Source organism: Oreochromis aureus, linkage group 11, assembly GCF_013358895.1.
Source record: "Oreochromis aureus strain Israel breed Guangdong linkage group 11, ZZ_aureus, whole genome shotgun sequence".
NCBI lineage: Eukaryota > Metazoa > Chordata > Actinopteri > Cichliformes > Cichlidae > Oreochromis > Oreochromis aureus.
Window position 1 is genome coordinate 25,213,837 of NC_052952.1, and position 21,409 is coordinate 25,235,245.

The following is a 21,409-nucleotide window of genomic DNA, read 5'->3' on the forward strand; positions in this document are numbered from 1 at the left end:
GCTTTAAGGGAAAACTGAGGCTTCATTTTGTTCTTAAAGGGGACTTCATTTTCAGTCTTCATAGGGAACAACAACAATTAACATAAGATTCCATTGAAAAAAATAAATAAAAGAGGTTAAAGGAAAACTCTTCCCAGGATTCACCCTCCTTCCTTTTTTATTAAAGCCAAAAAACACACATGGATCCGCACTGTTTGGAGCTAGCAGAACCAAAATGGTTGGATTATGTTAAGTTAAGCTACGTCCTACATATGAACTATAGCAATGGCACTAGGGGGAGCAATGGCTGAGGTTAACGATTGTGACACAGAGACATCGAGACTTCTGTCTGCAGCCAAGAAATGCACTTTAAGTTATACGGTAGAGCTTTAAATATTGAATATGCTTTTCTAGGCCAACCTGAAGGGGATAAGTGGTTAGGTTGCATACCACATGCAGGTGCAACCCCCTATCTACCCACCCACCCAAAGTAGCTGAGACCCCCAGCCAGGTAAGCTTTTACAGCATGTAGAATCCCTCTTTCCCCACATTTTCTGTCCATATCGCCAGTGCATATCTAATAATAAATGTTTCTTCTAAACCTGGTTTCTTCATTTCTTGTGTATAAATGTAGGATAGACAAAGTGGAATAACAACACACTCATGTCACACAACATGTCATACTCCAGATAAAGATTTCTCCCAAATGAAAACTTGCTGGCACCTCTGCCTTTTGCACTCAGGCCACATTGTGAGACAGAGGAGAGACGGAGGGCGGAGAGGCTGACTCAGTATAAATAAAGGGAGAGACATTAAGACTACAGTTAATCTCACTAAAAGGGTTAGGACAAAGTGCTGCTGCTTCTGCTGTCTCTCCCGTTTCCCCTCTCTCTCAATCCTTTAATCAATTCATTCTGCAAGTCATTTCCTAACATACTCTGCAGATAAATACTCTGCATAAAGTGGCTCTTATGCCCATTTACTGTAAGAAAAAACCCACCTGAACGTTGCCATTACAGTGTTTATATATATGTGTGGGTCCTTGAAAATACAATGGCTTACAGTTTGACTAAGGTTTAAAAAAAAGGAAAAAAGATACCAGAAACCTGTGGTCGAGAGGGGAAACAAGATAAGCTGTAAGGTGAGGAAAAGGTGAAAGCCAACATGTCTCTTTGTGGGTCTTTCTCTTGTTGACCCTATTAACACACACACACACACACACACACACACACACACAGAGTAAAGACTAAAACAGGTTGTCCTGAAAACCCGTGTGTATATAATTACTTCTGAGCGCGGAGACGAATGTCTCAAGGTCTATTTACAGTAGCCTATTTACAGTATCATACTGTAACATTCACAAACAGTGAAACAGACCCACAAAAACACACCTGCCTGCCCTTCACATCTCAACAACTGACTTCCACAAACACTGCCTCCCTCCGTCACCTTTTTTTTTCCACCTATCATTTCCTTCTGAATTGTAGTACCCAGGTGTTTTGTTGGCCTGACAAAGGCTCTGCTCCTGGGTGGATGGGTTATGCACACACTGCACAAGCTGAAGTCAACAAATAACACGGTGGGTAAATAACAGCAAGACGCTAGAGCTCGCGTAGCACTCTTCTTTGTGAGCTTTCCTAAAATGAAAGCTGTTTTGGCAGTAATGTGAAGATGACAACACTTCTCTCTGATAATAAATTTTAACATCAATTGAGGCTCCAGTGATCAATACGTGCAACGCAATACGAGACAGGCTAACGCTGCAAAGAATGTGTTACAGCACTTTCACTTCTTTTCACACATGAAAGAAAAGACACGTTGTTGGGAACAATGAAATTGCCTAAACACCAAATGTCCTCACCAGTGGATAACAGAGGTTTTGAAATCATAGACTTAAACTGTCAGACTGAATGTCCAACTTGCTTACTGAAAAAATGGATAACGAAGTTCTGCTCGTGGTTTTCCGTTTCAGTTTTTTGTGTGAACGGAGGAGTTTGCATGTTCTCCAGGTGTTTGCTTGGGTTCTCCCCGGGCACCCCTTAGATTAATTAGTAATTTTAAATTGCCCATAAGCGTGAATGTGAGTTCTCTGTGAATTGTTGTCTGTCTCTCAGTGTTGGATTGGCGACCTGTCCAGTGTCTGGCTAACACCCTATGGTAGCTGGGATATGCTCCAGCCCCCCTGTGACCCTGGATTGGATAAGCAGGAGAGGATGGATGGATGGATGATGGATGGATGGGTGAACAGAGAACACCAGAGAGGAGTTTTCATTTTCACAGAAAACTGGCATCTTGCAGTTAGCCTGTTTAGCATGATTTTTCCACATTTGCTTTTACTGATTAAATTCAGGCGGTGTTCATTTACCTTTTCTGCTCCACTTTAGGAGAACTGTCTAAGTCTTTCACATCTTTCACAGTCTTCTTCCCCAATCTCGCTCTCTCTGTCTGTAGGAGTGCTGAATAGCACTATATCCATTTCATTTTAGACACAGCCCTCCCTTCACTGCTAATGAGCCTTCATTTTGGCAGAAGAGATAGAAAAGCAAGAGAGAGGCACACCATTTCCACTACTTTAGCTGACAGCAGTTCCCTCTTGAATTCCTCTTCTAATACCCACATGGGACCAGACGAGAGGGCTGGAATAGGGAGAAAATGGTGGAACAAATGGATATCCACTCTCTCTATTAGCTTTCATTATCTGCAAGCATGATTTCATAACTGCAGACTAAAAAGGCTGCTCTGTGTGCCTGTGTTGTACGTTTGAATGTGTTCTTTGGATGCACAAATCTGGTGTGGACGGCTCAAAATCCAGAGAGAATCGCCCGTCTTTGTGTCCAAGCTGAAATACGAGTGCGCTTGCTGAATAAAGAGGGTCTTATAAGGGGGTGAGAGTCCTCCTTAGGGGGTCAGTCAGTCGGGCATGACAAGAAAGGTACCGCTGTAATGAGATAACAGGCCGCTGGAGTACGCCTCGATTCATTCCTCTTTTCTTTTCTTTCTCTGCGTCCCTTATCCTTTTTCTGTTTTCTTATCCAGTCATTGCTCCGTGTTTTAAAAACAGGCCATCGTGCTCAGCAGGCTGGTTAAGTCTGCGTGTAAGGAGCAGATAGAGGGATAGAGAGGAATGGCTAAACCAACTGGCAGGCAGATAGGGTGAAGGTGAAAGAAAAGAGCACAAAAGTGTGGTAATGAAAGCTTGAAAAGGCACATGCCTCTTTGTGCATGTGTGTGTGTCCCTGGAAGCTTACTAAAGTGCACGATAACAGCTTGGAAATCTTAATTTCTAGAAGAACCACAAAAAAAATGAAAATGAGGAAATGCAGAAAGGCAGTGGTCAAGAGATAGTGAGAAACAGGGTATACAGAGAATGGATCACTGCTCTGAGACAGGCTGGGTAAAGCTCCTCAGCCATCACAAAATTACCCTTGCACCTGCCCTCCAGCTCTTCCCTCTTCTTAGGTCTTCATGGTCTGGACAAACAGACTAATACAGTGTTGACAGTGAAAACACTCGTGGTTAAGAGGTACTGCGAGTCTCGGCTAAAGGTGAGCTCATTCAATTCGTGCTCGGAATATATGACTCTCGACTCGGCACACTATATGTTCTGTTCTTTCCTTAAGAACAGCAAAATTCACTGCCACTACTGACCTCCATAGAGTATATCAGCGAAACCACTAGACTCTAACTTCCTCACCTCTATATACTACACCAATTAGTCACTTGTGAAAAAAAACACATTTTCTTATCATGTTTGGAGGGATTTACAGCTCTGATTTAGGGCAGCCTAAGTCATGATTTTATCTGAATGACGTGCTGTTTTCCTGACTGGCTTATCAACACTTGCTGTCCCCACAGCACATAAACCTGGGATTTAAAACGGTGTGTCTAGCCCTGAATCTGCCCTCTCCTGACTGACATACCTCACACATAGCAGACTGTTATGCATACACAGAGACAAAGAAACACACATTCACTATGTTTTAATGCCCTACACCCACCCCCATCCCTAAACCCTACCTACCATGGCCCCCACTTTCTGTTTTTTTGCCTATTATGGCGGATTAACTTATAATGCTTGGATGAACTTCAGTAAGTGTGGGGTACAAAGTCACACATCAATACACACACCAGCACTGGCTGGCTGGGTGGCTGGTAGATATGGTCACAAGCCCACTGGCACAGACACATGAAGCCTTCTGGACTACACCACGACACATGCGGGCATGCACACAGAAAATGTGTGCACACACAAACACGCATTTGCATACAGGAACCAGACTCCCATGGTGCAACAGAGGGAAAGGTGCAGAATCCAAACCAAAGCCTCGATTAATCCCCCTGATCCCTCAAAGATAGAATAATTCAGAGTTAATTACTATTCCCAGTCATTTTCCTCCTCCTCCTTCTCCCTGATTTCAAAATCCACTAAATTCCCTCTTTTCCTCCATAAGGCAATCATTTGAATGTGCTGTCTACTGTAGATCCTTCTTTGTTTCTACTCCCACATTTCTATTTGTTCTTCCACTGGTCCTCCTGTGCCTTGGCACATTCTTTCTCTTGACTAAGTAAAAAGAGAAGCAAATATGCTTATAACACCACTCTTCCCTCTCCATTTTTCTCATTCTGACACACCCGTACATGCACGGGTTTTGGCAGCAGCTGACACAAAGTCTGGCATTGAGGTTGTGTCTTTGGAACCACGGTGAGTTTAATTAGAGTGGAGAGGGACCACATGGCTGACTGACTGGCTAGTGTTAGGCCGGCTGAGAGGCTGAGAACTGGAAAAACCCGCTAACAACCACACTGTAAGACGTTAGGTGGTAGGAGAAAATATACACGGCAATCTGCACACATAGCTAACTGCAACATATTTATGGATGGAGACACAGTAGCTGCACACTCATTCGTATGCAGGCTGCTTTTCCAAATAGAATTCTGAGTCAAACTGGTGCCAACAGTTTTCTCATGCAGATAACTCATTATAAAAATGAAAAAAGGCCTTGCTGATAGTTAAAAGCATTCCACATCACCAATCACATCCCACTGCATTACTTTTTTTTCTTGCACAGTATTTTGCTGCATGTGAAGGACATATTTCAAACAAGGAAAGGAAAGAAAAAGAATGAATTCCCACTAAGTAGTTTCTATTTTCTGCACCAACACTCCAAGACAGGCAAGGAGATAAGCTGGAGACTAGAAGATAGCGAGGTTCTAGCACTCAGCCATACATGGGTAGGGCAAGGAGACGGAAGAAAGATGTGGTATGCACACGCACGCACACACATTTACACACCCAGTGAGCATTTTTCAAATATCATTTAGCATATGGACAGGGCACGCATATCATGACAAGCATTCAGATCATGTATTACACACACACACACTGATTTTAATGTAATTCCACAGGAATATGAGCTCGCACACAAATACACATCTGAGTTAGACAGACAGTTTTAACCTTCTAGCATTCTTTGCTAATCTGCACTATAATGGCACACCTGTCTTCTCCCACTCTCTATTAGCTCTTCAGAAATACAGTGGGGGTTCAACAGAGGGAGAACGAGTTGGGGTGGGTGGGGGTGGGAGTTTGGTGGGCTCAGCAAATATATTCATGAACAAGCAGCTGTTCATCTCTTCATTTGATTTTTTTCACTTTCTTTATGCGTCCCCGTGTCCATTCTTACTCTTCCAGACTTGATCTGTTTTCATTAGGAACAGACTATTTTTTAAACAAGAGAAGCAGGGGGTCGCTTTTGCTTTACAGGGCTGTATGTTACCACAGTAACAGACACATAGGTTATTGTCATAGCTAGACAGGCATTATTGGTAAAAGCAGTATTGGGAATACGAGGGTTTCTTCAGGGGCAGGGGCAGGTCAGAGATTGGAACAGTGCAGCCAGTGGGGTGAATAACTTGAGCAGTGGGTAGTCAAGAGTAGATAGGTAGGTCACGTTATTATTGATTGCCTGACATTATGTGGACAACAGGGGAGTCCACAGAGACAGACGAATAAATTGTGGCTTGACATCAAAGTCGAGCTGCTGACACTGAGCCTATAGGGGACAGAAACTGCCCAAGGCTGGATTAGAGGTGGATATATACACGGTGGCACGCACAGAGACAGAAATAAACACACAATGAGAACACTGTCGGCCAGTTACCTGATAAAACCAAGGTTGTAACGGCAGAGCCTGAAAATTAAAATGGCAGAATGAAACACGAGGAAATGTCAACCATGAATAATTTCAATTTCAAGCTCTGATTTTTTTATGAAGCCACTTCTCATAAATTGGACATTTTTCTGACTTAGGCACCACTGATGTCTTACTCATTTACACATCAAGGCTCACCAGAGACTTTCAGAAGGTGCATTATTCCGGTCCTCATAAAATTCCAATCTGCTACCCCGTACATTTTTCACTTTCATTAATGCTTCATTAAATTATTATTCATAGCTTGGATGATGATGTGATTAGAAAAGAAATGGGAGACAACAGATGAAATAATTAGGCAAATGAAGCAAAGATTTAAATAATAATCATTCATTTTAATTTGAACTGATCTCAGGGACACTTTTCTGGTGAGTCTGCGAGATAAATCGGAAAGTAAACACAACAGGAGAGCAAAGTTATCTGAAATGATAACTAGACGACTGTCCAACATGACAAGGCCACCCCTTCGGCAGGCCTTTCATCTGGAGGCATCAGGCCTGATTTAGAGGGCACCATCTATCATTGTCTGCCAAATGATTGACCGCCTTTCCTTAGATAAGCTAACTGGAGCCTGGAGATAATATCTGGAATGTGTGAAACCTGAGAGAGACAAAACAACACGTGTCTCAACGTGCGCAGACCTGCAGGTCCAGGAGATGGAAAACAAAGATACTGTGGGGCTAATGTGTGGACAGGGGGAGGGGGAGGTACAGGTGAGGGCTCTAGAGTTTGCTGGAAGAGTCAGCACAGTCAAAGAAAGAGCAAATCAGCGGGGTGTTGTCATGGAAAGAGAATGCGACAGATGAATGTTGGTTGGTCAATGGGAAGCGAGTAGAGGCTGAGAGGGGAGAAGGTTAGACGGAATAATGTCAATGAAAAATGTCTAACCCAAACTCTGCTCCCCTACCATGCTTTTGAACCACGAAACATTCGCAGTCCTTTTATATAACCCAGACAACACAAAAACAGATTGGACCTATTCTATGGCAGTTCTCTGTGATAACACGGTGCCTGTGGCCAGCTTTTCGCAGAATAAAACACAGGACAAAAATACCATTAATCCTTTTTCTCCTTTTAATGGTGTACACATCCAAGGTCAAATGCTGACGTGTGATGTTTTTGACCTCCCATGAGATCTTCACGCCAGATGGATCTCTGACCCTTTGAATTGTGCTTCTTCTCACAACAACACAGCAAACACACAAAAAATCACACTAACATGAATACACAATACATATAAATGTACAATTATGCAAGGCCTTTGTTTGCCACAGACATTTCATCAGTATAGTGGTCTTTAGTATGCTTTCTCTTTTGATAGAAAATGGCAACATTAGCACATGAGTCATCATCTAAAATTAGGCTAATTTTTAAAAGGTTGAAACTAACTGGGGGGAGGGGATTCATTTAATGTTAAAGTGACTTTGACTTTTTTTCAGATAATTAAAAATAAATCATTAGATTTTTGATCATTTTGATCATTTTTAGCTTTTATCATGTCAGGATTTGTTACTTTTCTGTAATTTGTAGCAGTACAGACAACATGTATCTTTGGGTTACAAAGCACAGGAAATAAAGACGCGCAAACATCTGACAGCCATGTGACAACATGTGACAGTAAATGATTGTTACCGATTATTCTTTCTTTCCATTTTGTTATCAGATGCAAACAAACACCCCTTCTCTTCTTGCGACACCCACGTTTGTCTCCATTCTCATGCAAGATACCATATCAAGAAAAACAATACATTTATGAAGTTAGAATGACTCAAGTGATTTCATGAAGAGATTACAGAGATGACAGACGCTGACAGGAAGGAAAAAAACACTAAAGTAAACATACACCAGACTGGCCTGGAGATGTGAAGCTAATTTTCAGCATACAAAGATCAAAGGAAAAAAGAAGGATATGAAAGGAGTGTGTCAGGGTGTCCTTGTATCACTTTAATCATGGCTGCAGCATACCACAGAGGCTGACTATGTGGAGAGTGATTTGTTCCTCTTCTTTAATTAAAGTGTGGAGAAAAGTCATATTAATGAACAAGTTTCAGTGATTAAATTTTGGTCTGAGAATCCTCAACAACACCAAAAAATATATTCCTGAATATAGTTGTTTTCCTTGAAAACACATTCTCTGTAAATTAAAATATAAAGCTAAAAAGAAAAATCCTGCTTTCTGACCCAGTAGGCTTGCTTGGGGTTTTTTACAGAAGCAGATGGTCCGGGTGGGCGTCTTAGCTGCTGGTTGTTTAGCATAATGGAGGAAATAAAACATCATATGTTTGTAAGGCAAGGATTGCTGTGTACATCCAAGAGAAGGAGGTTTCTTTAAGTTTTCAAGGGTGTTGAAGAACAACTATCGACACCTCTACAACCCTGGCACCATTCATCCCCTCTAAGAATCTGGTGATGTAGTGACATGAACACATGTGATGCTAGAAGAAGGAAGATAACATTGATGAATGGTTAAAGAACAAGGAGGAGAAAAGGAGATGTGAAGAGAAAAGGGAGACAAACAAAGGGTAAAGGACTGGAGACAACGATCAAGATGGAAAAAGATAAAAGTGCTTTTATATGTTTTGCTAATTTTGAAAGCAACATATGGGAAATGAAAATCAGCGCAATGTAACAGCCATTGCTAAACTGAAGTGAAAATTAAGAGAAGGGGGTGAAATGAAATACATCCTGAATATTACCAGACATCTGCGACCTTCTGACTATATCCATAGCTGTTAGCTATTCCTTTCATTACGGGAATGGGGATGGGGGGGGTGGAGAGCAGAGGGGAAAGCAGACATCACGCAACTGAACTCATTTTAATAAAACAAACTCAAAGGTGATGACGCTGCCTTGCCACATTTCCACTTGACATCATCCATACTTTCCTGATAAAACTGCTTTCAAGATCATGAGTAAGCTATTCAATCTACATTTTCAGAATTGTTTTCATGATTATATTTTGAGTTAACAGCGTTGGGGGGTTTTCTGAAAGAATGTATCTTGAGTCTGTGTGTCACAAAAGAAAACAGAACTGCATGCCGTTGTAAAACCTAGAATTAGACACATTCTGCAGTTATGTCGGGAGCTCTTGGGCAAATCTTGACATTTATGATGGGGTGTTTGAGAGAGGTTTTCACTGGCAAGGAAAAGCTTGTCCATACAGGTATATGGCAGGGGTAGAATGAGGAGGAAGGAGGGGGATATCTGTCAAATCCCTGAAGAAGCAAGTAATACTAACCAGGTGTGACCTAAGGAATGTGAAAGAGAGGTGAGCTAAGTTGATGGACAGGAGACGTGGAAGCTGTCTGTCATTAGACCTCCAGAATTTTCCATGACTTCAGCGATCCATCTCTAAGCAGAAATGCAGCTGGAAGGGAAGCGGGGCCAACCATGTGTCTCAATAATGAGCTGTGAGATACAGGCAGAGGTAGCAGGGAGACACATGGAGGTAACACTTTAGTTTAAGTTTTAGCCATGCACAAGTGAAGGCAGATGGCTCGAAAGATTGGGGACAGTGTGTTCCTAAGATTAAAGAGGTTTTATACTCAGAGTATACATTCAGCATACTAGCGCCCAGATGCTCACCACCCTTTCCTGTCATGAATCACACCAACTGGTTGCTTCACCCCTAACATTTCACAAATACCAGGAAACATATGGAAGCTGAACAGAATAGAGTTTATATACACAAATTAGAGCTGCAACCAATAGTCAATTAACAGAAAATTAATGGACAGCTACTTGAAATGGTCCTCCTTCACTACATCCACAAATCTCTTCTGTGTTCTCTGTCTTCCTCTTTTCCTCCTCTCTGGCCATTACTGTAATTACTTTACATGAATTCTGCATAGTAAACTCTACCTCTCAGTCATACGCATTATAACTGCATGTAAAAGCAATCGATGACAGTTTCTATATTCATCTGATAATTTATTCCATTTTGGATTGTGCTACACCAGAAGCCAGTTGCAGCAAACAAACAAAAACACTACAGTGTATCAGTGTTACAGCATAATGTGGTCTATGGGCAGACCTGTGGACCGAGCCTGGCTCAGCCTGATATGGCGGCTTGTTTCCATGGTCCAGAGCCAAGCAGCCAATCATTTGGATATTGTCTCATGTTTGTACTGGAGGCTTTGGCTGCCCTTTGTGAGTCAACTGACTGATAATCCACTGCAGGGGCTCTGACCGCATAGTCGAGTGGGAATAGACGGAGACATGAATAAAGAAACAGCAGAAGAAGGCCCTGGCACTGGGATGTGGTGTAAAAAGTCAAATGAGCAAAACAAATTTGAAGGAGTAGCAATGATGATAGCAGTAGCAAGAAAAGATATGAGGACATAAAAGTAGCTGAATGAAGGTGAAACAGGCAAAAAGGCCTGGGTGGCTAATAGGAGAGGTTAAGAAAGAGATAATGTGAGAGAGTAAGATACAGCTGGTGCAACTAAAATTTTAAGTCTATGACTGTCCAGCTCTTTCTGCTTCACCCGTACCCACCGCCGGTTTCCTCCTTCCTGCTAAACTAGCTAACTGTGCATTGAGAGAAAGCCAAGAAAGAGTGGAAAACAGGAAGAAGTGGGTAGAAGGGGAGGATTATTCAGTGAAGGACAGTCAGTACTGCTTTGATACTTGGATATAACCAAGGCAGGAGAAGAGAGAGCAGGTGGATAGCAGCAGGAAGACAAGCATGCCATTGTTTGGCTGCTAGCATCATAACCATAAGGTCTGGATCTCCTCAAACTGCTCCTAGCATGAAGCACCTCTAAGTGTATATAAGCAGAGAGTTAGCATTAGCTTTGCTTATTCCGGCACCCTGAGCCTTAACTATCTTTGCCCTGTCATGCCGATAGTGGGCCAGGCTTTGGTGCTCTTGTGAACCGTTACACCAACTGCCCCTTTATCTGTGCCAAACAGGCACACATACACACAAACACAAACAGATGGGGCGAGGTGGAGAGTTTGTATGTGGGTGAGGGGCTACAGAAAAGGGTGTATGTGATAGATGGTAGATTTTTGGCTAGCTTTAACCTGCTAACTTCCTTGCCAAGGAGAACAGGCTCTTTCTCTGACAGGCTGGATCATATACCACCAGCTGGCAAACTAGGAGCCACAACCATTGCAGCGTCGTATGATATGCTGTAAATCAAAAAAAGACAGAGTCTAATATAAGAAACTATCACTGAGCAAAAAGAGAGAAGTTATGCTAGCATCCTTAAGAGATTAAAAAAAAAAAGAATTAAAGAAAATTTTTACTTAAGTTGAAGCAAAGGGGGGAAAGCCAGTAAAAGTTAAGCAAGAAAATGAAAGAGAAAAGCAAAAGTGGGATTGTTCAAGCTGTTGAGGACCCTTTCTGCATTTTCGTGTGGGCTTGCCTGAAAACTCACCACTGTCCCATCACAAGCTGGTACTGCTATTGACATGGGATTGAACACACACACACATCTATTTATAACTTCTGTTAAGTCTGGATTCTAAGTTATGTTGGGTTGCAGTAATGTTCACATGCTTCTAACAGCTTTAGCTGCTTCAAGTGATGGATGCCCACACACAGAGCAACTTCTGGCCCCACACCCAGCGCGAACTCTCCCCTTTGTGACATGTACACACATCTACTAGTTCTGTTAATGTGGTTTGCATTCTAGACATGAACTCCCACATAGTTACAACTATACTTCAGTAAGTACCATACTTCACTGGGCAACCCTGCTGCCTTCCTCTGCTCCCTTTACTCTGCACCTCCTCTCTTCTACATGCCTCTCACTCCTTTCTTTCCTTGACTCTCTCCCTATCTTTCTTTCTCTCTCTGCTATGTGCGTAATCTGCCCAGTATTAATACTTGCATTCCAACAGCCTACAGGAATGCCTTAACAATGTAGCACTGTTCAGGTGCAGAGAGTCCTCCTTGTAAAATACATAAAACAGTGAAGCTCTGAGGAGTCCCAGAGCTACAGCATGTGTGAATGGTTGAGTGGAATACACTTGTATCTTACCCTGCCTCATAGTTTCTATGTCTCTGCTATTACTCTACTACTATCTAGTACTACTGCCTAAAAACCTCTTATGTCACATAACCTCTAATCAGGACAATGTAGGAAAAAAAGACTATTAAGTGCACTTGTTCACATACAGAGGTCTACAAATCTAGGGTGCAGGAGAGATGACATAAAAAGCTGAGATATGCAGCTTCATTTGTATTCATTAGTATTATTATCATTCAAGTGATGATAAATTATGTCATATTTAACGCACAGGTCCAAATTAGAGATGCAATGATAACTTTTTTTTGTCTTTCTTCAATATTGCTATAGTTAAAATAGCAATTAAATGATTACAGCATCAGTTCTTAGTTGCACTCCTAGTTTAAATCAATAATTTCAAGCAAAGTAAGTCATTATATGCTTAGCTCTGTGTATGCAGACTGCTTTTGTTACGTGATTGATCATATTGCGATATAGTTCAATGTGGGAGCATAGTTTAGTTATCATAATATTGATTTCTAGCTGTAAGAAGAAGGGAGCGATGAAAATGAAAAGCACTGACATACCGAATGCTCCATCATCCTCCCATCCTCCCTCTATCCCTCCCTCTGCCTGTCCCTCTTTGTCAGGCCTTATTATTGAACATGTGTCCTCTCTGCCCCTGCCATTAACCAATCCCACCCTCACACACAGCTTTCAATGGACAGGCACACGCATACACACAAAGAGCAATGCACACGCCTAGACTGCTAATCAACATGAAGAGTTGGCATATCTTTCATCATTCTCCGCGGAGACAAATCTCAAAGAGTATGAGTGAGCGAGGATGGTGTGAGTGGGAAATGGGATCAAAGCAGGTCCACCAAACTCCCATCCTAGACCTCTCAGCCTCTCTCAAAGACCGAATACCCAGTCTCATGATTCACAAGTGCTCCATCAAATTACTGCATCAGTGCATAGAACGCTTAGTTCCCAACCGCTTGATAATAATTCAGTAAGAATAATGGTTAAGTAAATGTAGTCTTAATGCTGCACTATGCCTGCTGGGGCAGAATGCAAGATGCTTTTGCGGCAAACTACTAGGATTATAATTACTTTAGTCCTTAATAACAAGAGACTAAATCAATTAGGCACTATGTTAGTCTGCCATTATACCCACAATAACTATCCATCATATCATGATTGTTGTTCCGAAGAATTCACAGACATGCAATTGGGAGTCATTTAGCCGATGGAGTCATAACCCAATTGAATTCTATTGATTTTGGATGTAATATTCATATGGGCCAGGAACACATTTGTACATTTTTCTGTTAGACTAAATAAAAAATGAAAACATGAAAGTTGACTCCTTTTGTATTACCGAAATATGGAGTCAACCGGGGAACAAACCCACACGGTTCCGTTTCGGCGCTGCCAACAAAGACCAGCATGAATCCTCTCTGCTGCTGCACCAAACTGATGCAACTTTACAAATACTGTTACAAAATCAGAAAGTTGCTGCTCAGCAAGTCAAACCCCTTCTGGCTTGAATATTGTCATTAGCTGAAATGTCAGTTATAGAAAAAATGACTCCTTTTCCTCGCTGCATCGAAAATCCACGGATTTGAGAGATGTTGCTTCTATTGGCTCCTTCTGCTCAAGCTGTGGGGATGTTTCGACAACTCAGGAGGATAAAGGATGCATGTATTAGGTCCTGATGGAGTTGATAGACAGATGATGGATGGAATTACAAAAAAAAAGAGGTTACTGGATCAGAAACACAAATGAGTTTGAGAGATGTAGAGAAGTTAAAGTCGAGAGCAGTAAAGAGACTGACAACCAAATTCCAGAGAGAAATGCAACAGAGGAAAAGCGACTTCCACAAGATAAGACTTGCGGAGAACATTAACAGTCAGGACATGGAAACGTTACTCCTCTACTCTTCTCTTTCAAACTCAAGTTCACACAGGCAGAGAGGAGCAAAGAAAACTTAAGTGTTATGGTCGATGCTTCAGTGTGGCTCTGGTAAAGTAAAGCCTCCATAAAACAAAGGCCAACTATGTCCTCAGGTGAATTCTTTGACTCAAAGCCTCTGAAACTGACACTGGAGCTGTTCAGTGACTATATTATGGGCTTGCTCTCAGGTAACATGCTCTCACACATAAAGGCATGAAGTCATAGAAAACATCCAATTCAAAGAACCAAACACCCACAAAGGTGTTTGCTGGAGGTGTAACGCAAACACCGCCTCTGAGCCTAGCCCACAGATGCCTCCACAAGCCCCCTCCCCCTCCTCCGCATTCAGCTTTACCTCTTCCTTCCCATTGCAAAGGATTAATGTTCACTACTCCAGTCTCCCAGGTCCCCACGGCCTAGTTAAAGCAATAAGATCTCATTGTCAAACAGTGACCAATCATACTGGAGAGGTTAACCACTGCTGTTTAACCATTAACTAGATTAAACTCAAGGGGCACAAGAATGTTTTGACAGATGGAACAGGGAGATAGGGCATGAAATGTGGCTTAAAAGACAGATTACTCATTGAGGTTTGGGAAAACCACTGGAGAAGTTTGAGTAAATAGAAAAAACTCGGTTACCTAGTGAACTTCAAGTCACCCTCATCTCCTTCTTATCATTATGTGATACAGATAAAAGAAGTAAAAATCCCTTGAGGCTCCACTATAGTGCAGCCCCACCCTCGAAACAATTCCTGGGAGAGGGGTCCATTCAGGTCTCTGTCCACATTTAGAAAACTATACTTTAGAGGCACATGAAGTGCGTAAAAATTCACCCTCATTTTTCAGTAGCCTTTATTAAAATGTTCGATAAATACACAATGAACCACGGACCAAGCAACTGTAGTTACAAGTGCATTCACAGCACCAGTTCTACAATTTTACGCTCTCCTTTCGCCATACCAGACAAAGCCAGTGGTATGGAAAGACACAAGGTGGTAATGGACCCCAAGTGTTAGTGTGTGAAGGAAGGGGGGTGACAGCGCTTTTTTGGAGGGGTTGCATTCAACAACTGCTGCTGAGGCAACTGTTGATGTCTGAAAAGCAACAGCTTGCGGGGCTCCCTGAGGACCTTCTGCCAGCCAACAGTCAGATGGAGGCTTTAAGGTTGGAGGGGCACAGGGGTTAGGATTTCTTCTCCACTGCCAAGAAAATGATCTCCTTGGCCACAGATGCAGGCTTTCTCCGTGACATTCCCCATTCTTAATTGGCATTCGTCAATCCAGACACACTCAGTCTGACTGATCTTACTCCCGCTATCTCTGCCTTTATCACTTTTGTCAGTTTTATCTGTCTCTTGGCTGCTATTTGATTGCTGAAAACTACTGCACAGGACAGGACTTGCGAATCCATGTTGTGTGGCAGAAACAAATGACTGTAGCTCGTTTTTGTTTTATGACACAGATGAAAACACTGGATATATAAAAGAGCTCAAGCCATTGCTCCTATTTTGTGCCTTCCTCCCTCAAACACAGTGAGACATAACGGTTTTTATCTGCATGTTGCTTCGGCACTCTCCTGCTAAATGGACTGGCAGCACTTAACCTCGTCTCTTGAAAAAGCTTTGTGTGAATTTTCAATTTTGCTGCAACCCTGAATTGCAACCGCCAGCCCCAATTTGCCACCACATATACACATATTGAGGCAAGGACGCACAATTAAGGAAGTGCTTCTTTTCAAGGTTGTATTTGAAATTACCCACTGCTGTCAACTTCCTCCCCTGGGATAAGAAGAACAAGACTACACAGTGGCAAGACAATAGTGAGCTGTAATCATCTCTCATCCCATCCCTTGATCTGTCTCCGTCCTACCCTTCCTCTCCGCTTCCTTCCTTTGCTCTTTACACACCCACTAATGGCAAGCCTTAAAACAAACAGGCCAAACCATATGATTACATTGGTTACTGCTTAATATTTGTGGCATTCTTATAGAGTATTAGCTTTAATAGTTTTCCACTAAAACAAATCTAAATAAATATTCAAATGTAAACTGTGACAGAGACAGACATGATTACTCAAATGAGTGCACTAGAAAGTGCAAAACAAGGACATGTCTAGTGGCCAAAAATCTGTCATATAACAGCTCTAGAGATGGGTGTAAAAGCAACCAGAAACCTCTCCAACAAAAGTCATAATGCAGGGACTTTAAAATAAAAATTTTTTTTTACAAAGATAAAAGATATAAAGACCAACCAGACCAAGACAGCGTGTAAAGCAGACAGAGGAATACAAAGATGAGACAAGTAATAAGAAACATGATTATAGAGTGAGAGAGATGGGAACATAGACAAAGCAAATCTGGAGAAACAGGCCTTTTGTTTGTTTGTTTGCGTGTGTGTGTGTGTGTGTGTGTGTGTGTGTGTGTGTGTGTGTGTGTAACAGTTTTGCCTTGCCATTCTGACACTCTTGTTATATATGAGAGTGACGAAAAACTTTTCGTCATTACTTTTCCATTACATTTCCAATCCACATTCTTCTCTCGTTCTTACTGACTGATTTTTCCAAGATTAACCACACAGTCTACCATCTGTAGATTCCCAGTAGACTATCAGGGCTGAGTGCCAGCTCACGAGCTAACATTAGCGCCCTATCGAACTGCTGCAAAGGGCTTTAACGTTTTACTCACTGTGAATTATAAACACTAGCGGGCATGCTAAAATTCCCTTCTCTAAACCCAGTGATTACTAAATGGACTTCCAACCACAAGTCAAACCTGAATGTGCCCTTTACTTTGACTGAATAATGTTCAATTTGTGGCCAGAGGTTGTTCGACTGAGTCAAATCCATTTAAAGCACAAGAATGCAACCTGGCAGTGAAGAGACTCCAGCTTTTCACCTATAAAACTGTCTCGAGATGGTGAGGTGAAAAGTGCATTGTAACTGTTTGTTTATATGTGGATTACTGCCCGTGAATTGTGGTCAGAGGGGGCTTTAAAGTGAGAAAGGAAGTCCTTTTCCATAGAATTTGAGGTGACGACAAACAAACACACACATTGCAGGGCAAGCTATGACATGTCCACAGGTATGCACCTCATTCCGTTTCGTTACTGTCACACAGACACATATGTTCCCAAACATCATAATTACAGCCTTTCCACTCCAAACCCACCACCCCCCGAGGCCTAAATAACACTGAGATAAGTATGTACCTTCTTCCCAGTATTGAACATCAGACTCCAGTGCAGTGCACGTTAACTAGGTATCTATGTGTTTCGGTTCTTTCAGTGCAAACATATACATTATAGCATTCACAAATTTAAGAATGGATACAAGCGTGTGGTTGCACAAAATTCAAACCCAGTGACCCAGGACAGCCGTGAAAAAGGTCTTCTAGATTTTACCTCCTTGCGGCTAAATGGCTCTTTTTCTGACCTAATACCATAATAATTACACATCGCTGCAGGGGGTGCACTTTTGAAGCTGGTCTGGCAGGGGGCACAGAAATTAAACGTGAGGAAATGACTGTGGGAATTAGGGCGGTGTTAGACAAAGAGGCTGACCGTACATGTTAGGGGATAACACCTTGAACTCAGCTGATGCTTGTCACAATGATTCTCTCCACTTGTTCGTAACCATCTTGACTATCTTTTGTAGTTTTTACCATAATCCCACAGTCTTTTTCATTAGGATAAAAAAAACATCTACAGTAACTTTAATGTGTGTGTTTTATAACAAAAACAACACAAAAACACTGACCAGAGAACTTTAAGAAACTCTTCCTCCAAAAAAGGAAGCACAGCGTGAGAAAGGAAGAAAAGATTATGGGCACCACGACCACTTGTTCCCTTAAATTACCACTGGCTGATCATAGATATGGTGCTAACACAACTTATGCAAATACCCACAAATCTTGATTAACTTATTTTTGACATATACAAAACCACAAAGAAGCTACTTTTGACTACAAATGTATTCTATTACAGGGCACTTTTTGAGGCGTGAAGGGTCCAGTTGTAAATAAAATATTCATTAAAGTGAACTTAAGAAAACATAAGATAAAAAGCTTAATGTTTGGTTAAAAATGACAGATTCAGATTTTTTTTTAATTCAAGAAAACTGCATTTGTTTCTATTAGGGATGCCAGAGAAATACATTACAGGAAGCATAGTGTGAGAACGTCAACCACCATCATCTACACCAACACCACAGGCTCCTTCTAACACCACAGGTTGGTCACAGATAAAAAGTTGAGACAAACATTTACAGTAAATTCCCACAAAAATATTCTTATCATTTTTGTCATACACACAACCACAAAGAACGCACTGCTGACTTAAACTCTGCTTTTCTTTATTCTGCATCACGCAGTGTGTCTTCTAGGGGTATTGGGGGTATGGGAGGCTATTACCTTTAAGTATACTTAAAGCAGCCTTAAACTTCAGCAACTTTACTGTTTATATTTTACAAAAACAATAACACAAAACACTAACTTCATAAATGGAATTTTTTCTAATTGCTTTTTTTGTCTCAGGTGTAAAAATTGTGTTGCTAATTTCCAACAGACTTACAAATTTTTTCATTGCTGATTCCTGTGGCAAGTAATACAGGAGGAATGTCTGAGTGAACGGGTCAGTGGGTCAGTATAACTCAGGGCATCAGCATGCCGAGCACCTAAGGGTGATCCAGGCTGCCATACAACACATACACATGTGTCACTTAAGTAATTACTGGCATGCTCGTACATACGGCCTTTTTCCTTTTGAGTAAACTAAGAGCATGTGCATCCAACACATCCAATGCAGAGCTGCCTGTTGGCTCCAGTACACATAGATGGGAAGATCTAAAATAAATAAATAAACAATAAGCCTCTATAAACTGTATCCATCTTTATCAGTCAGACTGTGATAGAAAAAAAGTAGAAATAAATATCATTACAAAAAGAATTATTTTACTGTGCTTTTACTTTTTAACCTCAGAAATAATTACGATATCTTTTAATAGTCCAACTTTTCCAGTGACTGTAATCCTCTCTGACCTTCTTCGTTGCACACTTTGAAGTTCTGTAACTCCTCACTTCCTTCACTGTTCCTGTCAAAATGTTTACAGTCAGTAGAGGGTGCTGTCATGGTATCTGTGGTTATCTATGAGTGGTTGTACCATTTGTAGATAACTTTTTTCCCATGCCTGAACAGTCTCAAACAAATTATAAAATATGACTACCCGGTGGTTGATATTTGTGCCTCTGTTCTATTTTGCTCAGATCCATGTTCACCAATGACACAGTTGGAGCTTGCACTGCATGCAAGTAGAAAATGGAAATGCAAGTGGAAGTGAAATGCCCTGCCTGGCATTAAAGGTTAACTTCTCATATGTGCACAATGTCTGCTTGAGAATGTAGGTCTGTATGAAACAATCCCAAAATAACAAGATGGTATTATTAGACAAAGTCAAGCCAAAAGAAAGACAAAGAAAAAGAGAACTTTGACAAACTTTATCTCCAAGGAAAAATAAGAAAGGAAAGATTTATCCTCAGACTTAAGCAGACCTTCCAGCAGCAACTCTAGGGCGTGGCACAGAGGGGATGGGGCAGGCGGGTAGGGGGGTAGGGGGGAGCACAGCACCTGGAGCCAAGCCTTTAAATCAATGCGGCACAGCTGCCTGATGTGTGATGCACTACTTACTTCATTAATTACAGGGCACTTTTTGAAGGTACCTGTTTAAAGCTCGATCAAGGGCAGACAGACAGCAAAGCACAACTGTTGTGATGTGATGCAGGAAACAGAGTGTAAGAAAACACGAAATATAACCATCATCCTTCAGGTCGTCTTAAGTGCTGAACCCACAATGTCTATTATTGCCATAGACAACCACAAAGCTACCACTCTTGACTACACCTCTACCTTTCTCATGCATGTGAAAAATGCCAAAAAAAAATCATGATGTAGTCCATGTTTTAAGGAAATTAAGCAATGAAATATTACAGTGATATTCTGAGGAGAGATGCGCCTCAGCCACACTTAGAACAGCTATAAACCTGATGCAGCGCCACATCATTTCTCTGAAATATGGGCTTTGATCACAATCCTAAACTTTTCTCTGACAAAGAACATGCAAGGCCAAAATCAAGTTGCATTTAAACTGGCTTAGTTTCTCTGGCAGCACCTAGGGGTGCTTAGGGTAAGGCTCACTGCCAACACAGGAGACAGAAAATCCCGCAGATCAGACATCAAAGCGCTGGAAACTGCACCGCAGCAGGCAGACGTGAATGAGACAGAATAAGAGAGGAGCAACATGGTCTTCACAATAAAAGCTTATGACTTTCACTCCAGGGTAAGAGATTCACTGGGGTGATCAGAGGATTTAAAGCTTTTTGTAGATTCTCTTCCAGCTACGGGCTACTTCATCTGAACTTGAACATCATATTTTTTGTTGGTCTTTTTTTTAGGCGGGGGTCGTTTTGTTTGTTTGTTTGTTGTTGTTGTTGCTGGGGGGGGATGTGTAGCACACCAAACGAAAGTACCGCATTAAAAAAAAGTGCATTTAGGTGAAGAAATGCAGCTCCCGCACATCCACTCACAGCCAAAGGTGCGACATGCAACATCCCGTTAGTGAACAACTCATCGAGACTGCGTGACCTGTGACTGGTGCAGAGCTGAACCGGGAATAAATCCGGTTTCCACTAGATTCGGTTTATCCTGCTTCTCTCATTTGTAAATAAGTAGGTTACGGTTTCTCAGGATAAAACAATAAATTACAGACACAGGCAAACTTAATGAAATAGCTCAGAACTTAATAAGCCGCAGCGGCACGTAGCCGACAGACAGGTTTGTGGCTTAAGCGGCGGACATCTCAAAGTCGGACTCCGCTAAAAAAAGAAAGTATACATTTTCAGCCCGAAGGCATCGAAATCCTGCCAGCACGCTGTCAACAGCATGGGAAAGTTAATCAGAAGGAGTGAGTCCGTTTAAAATATAACTGAAAGTACTAAGGACACTTACCTTGAAATACCCAGAGGAGCAAGGTGCACAAGAGCAGCGTGCGTCCGTGTGTTATCCCGTCCATGGCCACTTTTCCAACTTTTTCGGGAAAATGTATTTACGGTGTTTTTTAAGGGTGTACAGAGTGGAAATGTGGCACAGCAGCAAGTCGTTTCTTCTTTAAACGCTCCAAAGCTTTCTGAACCTCTCTCTCTCTCTGTCGCTCGCTCACTCTGGAAAATGAGTCCAGCGCACTCTTCGTGTCTCTCTCTCTCTCACACACACACGGAAATTTGATGCTGGTGGCAGTCTACTTGGTTGATATAT

General features: G+C 41.8%; 1 protein-coding gene across 2 annotated transcripts in view; it reads right to left on the reverse strand.

The window, feature by feature from the left end:
- Nucleotides 1-21,409, reverse strand: part of bcam (basal cell adhesion molecule (Lutheran blood group)) — a 47,893-nt gene extending 26,484 nt beyond the window's left edge. Inside the window, exon 1 of one of the 2 annotated variants that reach the window (XM_031731544.2) lies at nucleotides 21,104-21,409. In XM_031731544.2, coding sequence (XP_031587404.1) covers nucleotides 21,104-21,167 — 64 coding nt within the window. In that variant the 5' untranslated portion in view covers nucleotides 21,168-21,409. The remainder of the gene's footprint in view (nucleotides 1-21,103) is intronic. The other variant, XM_031731545.2, reaches the window with a different exon arrangement.